Consider the following 10645-nt stretch of genomic DNA (forward strand, 5'->3'; position numbering starts at 1 on the left):
TCCCTTCATTACCATGGCTCCTGAAAAGTTAACAGTAGAGAGAAATCCAGAAAAATTCCTCAATATCTTTTCTTCCCTAAACTACTCCTTCCTTCTGAAGCTCATGTATTTTTTTTTGCAAAGGAAATGCATCCTTATTTTGAGGACAGGTCTTTGTCATCTTAAGGAGTGCTCTTGTCTTCACACACTCCGTTTCCTCCAGTATTTAACTTCTGTTTTTTTAAATATTTATCCCACATTTTCACAAAGGTTATTGAAGAGATTGGAAAGCACAAGGTGTCTCATTTTGCTAAAGATGTCCTTTCGACACTTGACTTTTTTGGTGCTTTAAAGCCTGCACGGTCAGGTTGCCCGGCAACAGATGGGACTGGTTGGTGGAGGTGTGCATGGTGTACAGGCACTGGGTCCTTTCTCTGCAGGGATGATGAACTTTCCCCTCTGCTATAAGTCTGATTCCTTACGTGTTGTGAGGGTATGGGTGCACTTGCTTTCTCGTAATTCCACTGTGTGGAACATGTTGAGTCATCTCCAATGTAGTCCTGAGGCATGATGGGCGTTGATGCACCCCTTCTCCTTTTGGGACTGCTATGAGGAGACACTGAATATTCCACAAAAGCATGGCTACCTCCATTGCCACCTAAAGATGACCTGTAGTGAGAACCTGGGTTCTCAAGTTGTTCTCTCATACTATGTGAAAGATAATTGTCCACGACGTCCTTGCTATCACTTGTCAGCTCCTGATCCCGCTGAAAAGAATGGCGGGAAGTTGGAATGACCCGCACGTTGCTAAGGTGATGGGACATTGCTTGATGTGAGGAATCAACTAGGATCATTTGTGACCCTGCACACGGTTGATCTCTAAGACTGGCATTTATCAGGTTCTGCTCCCATTCACAGCTTCTTATGCCCGTACTGCGTTTCTGTTGTAATGGGGTTTGTTCCGGTGTTGGTAAAACTGTCGAGTCAAGGTGATGCTGGCTGGTTTTGATCAGGCTCTTTGACCAGCCGTTCTGCATCAGTGGAGCGAGTAAGGTTTCTGGCTGCCCCCTAGACCGCCGCTCCACCATGCCACCTAGTTTAGTGACACTGACTACAGACTCGCTGTGTGAAAGGATGGTTTCCTTGTCTTTTCTCCGGGCTGTATCCTTTTTGTCCCGATGGCCAATGAACCAGCAGACACTGAATCCAGAGATGACTGCTCCGATCACAAAGGCAGCGATGGCTGATATCACAAGGAGGTTGACAGAAACCAGACCATTGGGCTCTTCAACAAAGCTTTCATGTATCAGGCCTGTAGTAGGAACAAGGTGTTACAAATTGAGTGGAGTAAACAAACTACTTAATGATCAGTAAATAAATCAGGCCACGATAATCATAATGCATATTTGTCCTTCATTTACTTGCACTTCTATTCTACTTCATTTTATTGACAGTACTAAGTGCATCACAGATTTAATTATCTCCTTTCCCCAATGTTTTAGCTCCAATATGCTCAGAATCCCACTCTCACAAATACATTTCCTCCTGATCCACTATGCGTGTCCATTTCAGTTCCAGTACACCACTCTAAGTGTTTGCCTTGTGTGTAAATTTTTGAAATCATCACACCAAATCTTACCTCAACTCTCTATCCCGAGACAGCAAAACTGTGGAACGCTGCACCTCCCCAACCTCTTTAATTAATAAACTTTTGAAATTTAATATTGTAACTTGAAATGCTTGAGTGAAGAGGCACACTGTGTAGTCAAAAGGACCTTTTTAAACTGAGTTATTGCCAAGTTTTTGTGGGATTGAATTTTTGCTCTGGATCTTCACCGGCATGCCTAGCTCAACACATTTTGCACTGTCCAATGATAGAGGCAAGTTTTCCTGGTTGTTTGCTTGTTTAACTGAAGCTGCTACACTCTCACTGTGAACTGGGAGCATGGTGTTTGGGGTTTACAGGGCAGGAGCAGCAATGCACTGCTGAAGTTTCCTAGTGTCACCTGACAAGCTTTGAAATACAGTATCTGAATGTTGAGCTTCATGTTGAGTCTGATGGAAATAATAAGAAAAAACAGTGATGTAAAATGGGCTATGGATTCGTTATCTGTTGTTTTACACTATCAGACCAAGTCAAGAACTGCCACATAAATAAAACAAAAATATTGTGGGTGCTGGAGATCTGAAACAAACACAGAGAATGCTGCAGAAACTCATCAAATTTGGCAGTATCATGGAGAAAGACAGAGCTAACATATAACAATCTGATGAAGTCATATTGGTCGCAAAATGTTAACTCTGCCTCTCCCTCCACAGATGCTGAATTTCTTCAGCTTTTTCTGTCTTTGTTCAAGATCTACATGCTTGCCTTCAATTGGCACGGTGGCTCAGTGGTTAGCACTGCTGTCTCACAGCACTAGGGACCTGGGTTCAATTCCACCCTCAGCTGACTATCTGTGTGGAGTTTGCATGTTCTCCATTTATCTGTGTGGATTTCCTCCCACAGTCCAAAGATGTGGAGTGGCCATGCTAAATTGCCTGTAATGTTCATGCCTAGCTTAGGTGGGTTATTGGGGGGTGGGATGCTCCAAGTTTTGGTGTGGACTTGTTGGGCTGAAGGGCCTGTTTCCCACTGTAGGGATTCTATGAATCTATAAATCCTGACTTCTGGTCCACTCCACTCAGTGTGAACACTGGAAGGAGAGTGTTGGCCCTGATGGTACTATGTCCTGAGTTCAAGGTTTTGGTTATACAGTAATGTGGACCTGGTAGTGTCTCTATTATTGCAGTCACTCCAATGTAACAGCTCTAAAGTTCTCAAATGGAGCTCTGTGGTCTTCTGAAAGAATTGTAAAAAGTTAATTTTAATGCCAGTATTTGCCATTCTCGAGGTGTGGGGATATTTACAACTACGCACAATCTTCCAGTGCCTTGAGAATACTCATTTCTCACAGGCATGTTTATAGGCTGAGTATTGGCAGGTTCTCTCATTCCAAAGGGTACCACAGCTGAACACAGTTGTATCCTCTGCCAATTCCCAGGTCCATGCCCACTTTCCACCCAGAAGACAAATCTATGTGTTCTCTTCCCTTACTCAGAGTTATAGGTCAGTTAATATTGGGCTGACATACGTTGACTTAATACTGTCTGGGAATTAAACCTCAGACCGTTTAAGCTTCCTTAATTTGTACAAGTGGTCTGATGACTCACTGGCCCACCCCCCATCAGGAAGTTTGTGATTTTTTACTTAAAGTTTCTTCGTAATGTTTGCTTGAGAGGGAAGATGAGTGAATGGGATTTGGACACAGGCAGCAGGGTTTCTCATCCCCTCAAGCTTAACGAGAGGAAAATATGTGAGACCTGCCAGACATCTGTTGGAATAGGCAAATTTAGAGCTGACAAAGTTATGGATGTCAGTTTTGTGAGACAGATTCTCTGAATTCCGGAGCAATACGAAGGCAGCGAATTTTCAGGGTCTGCTGGGCACTGTAATGTGGGAGTGGGTATTATGCAGTGCAATGCTTCCATGTTCCCAGAGTTTAAAAAGTTATGGAGGGGTTTTGGCAGGGAACACAAGGGTGAGTCAAACCTCACCCAGGCTAGCTGCCTACACAACAGCCATTTCATGGCCAATAGGCTATTAATTAGGTCAAGGTGGGACTCTCATAGCTCAGCAACAGGAGCCACACTTTAGGCAGTGGCTACTCAACTGAATAACATAAGTGAGATGGACTTTATTTAACTTGGAGTGAGCTTAACTAGGAAGTAGTCTTTCTTCGAAAAAAACCATATTGTTTCCATTAACCTTGATTGGGATTGATACATTTACATTGAAAAGAAGAATATGACAGTTCTGACCAGGTACCTGGCAAAGGGGGTGGTGAGGGTAGTAGGTTAGGAAGACTTGGCAGGAGAAGTAGTGTTACATCTTTGGGGGTGCCATCTAATGGACATAGGTGTCCATTAATGAGGACTACCCCCTCACAACCCCCAGTCTGCCAGGATGCTTGGCGTGGGCCTCTCCGACCACTGGTTAAGTCTTAATAGCAGTGCCCTCCAATTAGCCCATTGGCAGGCTGACCCTGTACCCATTGTGGAGACATGGGATGGCAGTGGATACAGTGGCCACTGGATTTTATGTGCCCTTTCAGCCTTCCAACTTGCTGGAGGGCATGATAAATCCAATTCATTGCTCCAAACTGTATCTGATTAACGAGATGCTTTCATGTCCGGGCTCAAGCTAATCTCTCATTGCAATCAGCCATGGAAAGCATCCAAACCTAACAGCTGTAGAAAATTTACTCTGTATTACAAAAACACTATATTTACGTAGCATGTAAGTAGTCATTTGGTAGTATAGAATTTGAGCATTGCTTAAAAAGTACATACTTTTTTAGTCTAGCATTCATCAGGAGAATTTGCAAAATTCCATTCAAGGGAAAAACCAATTCTTATACTAGTCAGTTGGCAAGTGTACTCCGATTGGTATAGGCACTGCCATGGAGAATGTACCAGGATAATTGTTTGATACGAACCACCAGTCTTTGGGACATATCGTCTGCATACCTGGCATCACACTGGCATTAAGATTCATATACCCCATTAGTCATTTGTGTGATAGGCAGCATGTAATTTTGGCTTGATGGCAGCATCCTATTAGTAGCAAGCACTACTTGTGTTGCTACAAAACATTAGCAGTGTGAAACAACTAACTTCACCTTTTAATCAAACCTCTGAGGTATCTTACCCTTCCAGGGTAATCTGTAGGTATGTGAGCCATATGTTCCAAGGGTGGGTAAATTGTCTCAAACACCACATCTCTATGAGCAAGCAAAACTGACTGCACAATGCCCAAAATAGATGTGATTCTATGATTAGGCAACATTTGTTGGATAATCCTGAATGTGTGAAGAATTACACTAACAACAAATTTAGGATTGTCAGTCAGACTCTCAGTGTGGCATACTTGCACAAAACAGAAGCTACAAATGTTAATACACAAGGCCCTGTTCTTTCCAGCCAGAAAGAACATATACATGCATAATGCGTGTGTCAACTCAATGAAATAGGTGACATCCATACTCTGGTTCATTTATCAGACCAATGCCCAGATCTATCAGACTCAACATGCTCATTCTAAAAGGTTTTCCAACCAATCAGTCTCCCGTCCTACAGTATAAAAGTTGGTACTGCTTGGTGTTCTTGTGAAATGTCCTGACAAGTGCAAGATAAAGAGCTTCAACAAAATGTGTCTCTTTTCAGCAATATTCATTCAGCTAAATGTCCCAAGGAGCACAGCAGGTACAAATTTGGCAGCAGTTCATAGGCCTCAACATATTAGATGTAAAGGAAGCAGATACCTCAGAGGACTGTGGGGCTGCAGGATATTACAGAGATAGGGGGGTGCTGTAACCATGAAAGTGTTTAAAAACAAGGATGACAACTATAAGGTTAAGAGGTTGCTTAACTGACAGCTAATGTAAGCCCACAAGCATTGAGTTGATGGAAGAGTGGGGCAGGTGCAAGTTAGGAGATGGGCAGCAGAGAATTTGCTCTTTTCCAGTTTCGAGATGGTAGAACTTGTCCCCCATGGAAATGTGTCCTTTGGAATAGACAAGGTGTGAGGTGACATTGGATGGGCCATGGTTTCAACAAAAGCTCAGGTAATCAGTCAAGGGCAGAATCAGTAAACATCAGGCATTGAAAATAAGCAGTCATTGTGATGGTTAGTTATATGGTTGGAAGCTCATCAGATGATCAAATAAGATACCAAGGTTGTTAACAGTCTGATTCAATCTCAGTCAGTTTTCGTGAAAAGGGAAGAAATTGTTGGCTATGAAACTGAGTCCGTGACAGTGACAATGGTTTTAGTCTTTTCAATATTTAGTCGGGGGACATTTGCAGCCATTTAGGACTGGATGCTTGAGAAGCAGTTTGGCAATTTACACAGTGGAGGTGTCAAGGGGTGGTGAGGAAGAATTAAGTATCATCATTTTACTAATGAAAACTGTCCTTTCAAATGATGCCACCAAAGGCCAGGATGCATGTGCGAAATAGGTAAGGGCCAAAGCTCTAACTTTGGGATACACTTAAGGTAATGGTGTGAGAGCAGGAATAAGATACTTGCAATTCTTTGGCTGCTACTGGATGGATAATACTGCAACTAACTGAAGTCAGTCCTACCCATCTTGGTACTGATGGAGGGGTCTTAGAAGAGGATAGTATGATCCACATGTCATAGATTGCAGACAGGTTGTGATGGATAAAGAGGGATAATTTCATAAGATGTTCTTGCCAAATGTTGAAGTCCATTGGTTCCCTCTTGCATTCTTTTACATCTCTCTGTATCTCTAGTACATAAACTTAATTAACGTTTTGTTATTTCTTTCTCTGAGGTGACTATTACTCAACAGGCTACCTCCATCAAACTTCTTTGGCCCCGCTATTAATCAATCATGAATGTAGATTGAGTTTTTGTTATTGAAATTGTCAGAGCTATATCGATTTCACTTTTTAAGCTAACAACTATTTAAACCTAACTTTAATTAACAGAAGTTTAATTAGCTTTTTCCTCCTGGGTATAGTTCATTTCTTTTAGTTACTTTACATCAAATAAAGTTGCAGTTACATGAATTATTGAGTAATGGGATCAGTTTATTTCACTTTCAATCTTTTCCTCTTCTGAATGCACTGACTCATACTAGTGTAGCAGCATTGGAACAGAGCTAAGGCATTCAGTCCCTTTAATCTGTCCCTTCATTCAATTAGAATTCGGCTATTTTGTATTTTAACACCTTCAACTTGCTTTCACCCAAGTTGATTGAGAGTTGTCAGGTCCTCTAGCCCTCACACCAACACCCCCCAACTCAAAGTCCCTCATACCCTCAATGTCAACTCATGCCCCACCCATCTACCATGCTTCCTCATTGCCTTCATAGTGTCCCCAAAGTCAGTCATCCAATTTCACCATGTGGAGATAAACAAAACCAAAGCTTCTATCTAATACAGCTGTCATTCTTACATACTTAATAGCAAAAAACACATTCATAGACCACTTTTCTACATCTCAAGTTGTTAATCTCTTATTAGAATATGCAAACTTCTATTGAGACACCATATCAAAGGCAACTAATCCTTTGAATATCTCTTTTTAAACTGTCAATTAAACTGTGAACTCCGAACCCATTGCTGAGATAATTATAGCATTTGAAATTCAGCCATTAATTCATAAGGTTGTAAACCAAGCTCCTGAAGAAACGTCAACAAAAAACTCCATTTAAAATGCATGAAAAGGTGCTAGTTTTTCTTATAATCTATACCTGTCAATCAAAGCCGCCAGCAAGGAGGTTTTCCACCTACAGTTGTAGCCTTTTGTTTTGAAGTTTAAAGTGGAATATTTAAAAAAAACTTCAGACGATGATTTTAATATTGATCTTATCTGCCCTTCAAGAGTATTAATATCTGTTGAATTAATTCTTGACTCTCACACTGTGGACTAAGGACTTTGTAACAGCTGAAATGGGGTCTATTTGAAGTCAGCTGTAAGTTCAAATGTTTCTGCTGAGTTCAGGATTCCCTCTTGTATGAAACATGCCCTGACTCCATTTCCATACCAGCAAAAACTGCATCTGTCAGAAATGGGGACAGAATTTTCACATCTGGGTCTTTCCCCTCATTCTTGAAAGGCCATTGAGTTTTCACAACCCCCATAAATAACTGGCCCAGGTTCTGTTCAAGGTCATGAATCTGAAGCATTAATTTTGCTGCTCTCTGCATAGCGACTGCCTAGCATGCAGAATATTTCCTGTTCAATTTCTGGTAGTTGGACATAACTGCTTTGAAATGGTGGATGAAAATTGCAAAGAGTTTTTTTTTGACAAGATATTTCAATAAATTGAAAGTGAGGATCAAAACCATGTCCCAACACTTATCGACAGTGAATCCATAGGATGATACAAAAACACTCCTTCTACATACTATTTAAAATATCATCTTTTATATATATGAAGCTTCTAAATTAATTGTTTTTTGAATTGTACATTGCAGAAATCTAGAAACGTACATAAATAATCATTACATTTTCTCTTTAGATTTACTCTCCTCCACTGGTATAAGATAGTATTAAACAGATCAGTCATGCCTCACTTACGTTTAAAGTGTCTCATAGTTTAAAAAAGTGTCTGCTTCCATGGGAACAGTCAATTGCAGTGATAAAAATACGTTGTTGTATTCACGTTGGAATCATTTATCAGAAATTCATTAAGAAATATGTTCTCTGTGCATTTTCAGTAGTTTAATATAAACAGATCTGAAGTATTAAACTTTACTTGGGTTAAATTTGTTTTTTTCAAAATGAAGAATGGCTTTGTTAGTGAATGAACCATTCCTCTATTTCAGACAATGAAGGCCTGAACTTTGAAATGTCCATCCTGTTGATGTAGGTGCAACACACACCCACACCTAACCAAGTCCAATGCCAGAGAAGCAAAAACCTTTTGGGACCAGGAAAATCGGTAGCTGTGCAAGTGCATCCACTTTTATGGGTTCATCAGTAGATCACACCTTCAACATCCAGTGAAATAGTAGAGTGTCATTTTCTAATGACTGAAGTATAGGTACCCCTCAATGACATTCAACGTTTCCCAGGATAAGGCACTTGGGCCAATGTTTGAGAGACCACACCTAGATATACAAGATATATATGGCTCATTGTCAAATAGGATAGTTTGTTGCCTCATGGTGACATTAGGGGTAAAGCAATTCATTTTAAAATTGCATCGATGTTCAGCAATAACTCACCTTCACAGTCACCCAGGTGTGTTGTATTTCCATGCTCAACATCTTGTTCAAATGGAATGCTGCATGGACAACAAGGAACATTCAACACTTTATACCCAATTTAGGTAACAATAATTCAATACCTTTCTATTCGTAATTTTATAACTGATCCTAGATTTTGAAAGGCTGAAAGAGTATGAAATACTTTTATATGAAAGATTACAAACTTGCATTTAAATACATCAGTTGGACATGGGGAACAATATTAATTATTATCACATGATATTACATATCCTACAGACACAAAAATACTTCATTATTTGCGTAGATCTGTAAAGTTAGTAAAATAGCAGGGAAAAATTTTGAGGAAAAGGATGGTCCTGTAAGTGGATGACACCTTAGGGAACCAGTCAGATCACAGTAGGAAATGAGATACCCTTAAGAAACCAATTATAAATTGAACACATATCTACAAGCAGATCTGAGACTGATTATGTGCATGTATTGGCAAGCTAATTAGAGTTCAAGCATGTCACTGGCTCTGTACAGGCGTAGTAACTAACAATATCCCATCTACAGCAGTAGGAAGACAGAAGGAGGATCTCAGTCAACTGAACAAGCCGAAAGATATGCACTAAGTCAGCCAAAAGATGTGAGATTGTGTCCTGACGTGGACTGACTGATACACTGCCTATATTAAGCATTATTGTCTTCTACTTATTACGATAAACTGAAGGAATTCTGAAATGCATAATAACATAACCAGAATAGTCTAATCAGAACTGGAGAGGTGGGGGGGTGTAATACAACATCACCTTTGAAACTTTCTATGGCACTGAACCTGTCCAGGTACAATTGTTTTCAATCCTGGAATGACTGACTGTGAGACTTCTTGGTCTCTTTTGCCATCATGGCTGTTTTGGTGATCTCATGGATTGTGACAATATTGAGAGCTGTACACGTTGACAGTTCTGCCATTGCTGACCTGCTCATGTCAACCAAGTAAAATATTTGTGGTTGCAATGCTGAATTGTCACAGATCCATTGCATTACTTGTGTATTATTGCAAGGGATGGGTGACGCATTGTTTACTGTTAATTTAGTGGTTGTTGGTTGCACCATTGAGTTCTAATAAACCTGGTATGTCCTTCAGAACTCAGACTGGTAGGATATTTGCATTAGCTTCCGTGGCAATGTTGATTTTGGAAGTGTTTGCCAGTTTACTTTGGACAAACGATGTTTGGAGCAAAAGCTTCTACTTGGTTGATTCTATCTACTCACTGTATTACATTCCTCATACGGGTAGCCTGTTCTGGTTGGAAGTTGTTACATTTTGGGTCTTCACTTGGATCTATCTTGGTGTGATCATTGTGTATCAGCTACGTTGATGCAAGTCTCCGATGCCATTCTCTGCTTTTGTTGCTGTACTGCTGTATCTATCTTCTCTGTGGTCCTTCCCTGTTTTGGACTCAGGTTTGTTGCATTGTTTGGCTCAGTACCCTTTTGGACAGCATGCTCTGCATAGGTCTTGAAATATAGAACGGCTTCACGGTGAGTGTGATGGACTGAACTTGCTTTTTGCATCCTGACTACAGTCATAATACTGTTTCCTGCTTGCAGATGCTGTTGTCCAGCTACAATGACTTCACATTTTCTGCCATCTGATATCCATGAATCAGTGCAATGGCATGTTTTTCCCGTGAGGTCATTTTGGAATGCATCATTAGATGTTGAGGCAATCACCAACTTCAGTACCTGCTCTGGGATAGTAGGAACTGCAGATGCTGGAGAATCTGAGATAACAAGGTGTAGAGCTGGATGAACACAGCAGGCCAAGCAACATCAGAGGAGCAGGAAGGCTGACGTTTCGGGCCTAGACCCTTGT

At 40.7% G+C, this 10645-nt stretch overlaps 1 protein-coding gene across 1 annotated transcript in view; it reads right to left on the reverse strand.

Moving 5' to 3' along the window:
* Window positions 1-281: 281 nt before the first annotated feature.
* Window positions 282-10645, reverse strand: part of sema6bb (sema domain, transmembrane domain (TM), and cytoplasmic domain, (semaphorin) 6Bb) — a 241739-nt gene continuing 231375 nt past the window's right edge. Inside the window, exons 15-16 of the mRNA XM_048614179.1 lie at window positions 8782-8840; window positions 282-1291 (exon numbers count right to left, since the gene is read on the reverse strand). Coding sequence (XP_048470136.1) covers window positions 282-1291; window positions 8782-8840 — 1069 coding nt within the window. The remainder of the gene's footprint in view (window positions 1292-8781; window positions 8841-10645) is intronic.

This window comes from Rhincodon typus, chromosome 29 (assembly GCF_021869965.1).
Source record: "Rhincodon typus isolate 14 chromosome 29, sRhiTyp1.1, whole genome shotgun sequence".
Taxonomy (NCBI): Eukaryota; Metazoa; Chordata; class Chondrichthyes; order Orectolobiformes; family Rhincodontidae; genus Rhincodon; species Rhincodon typus.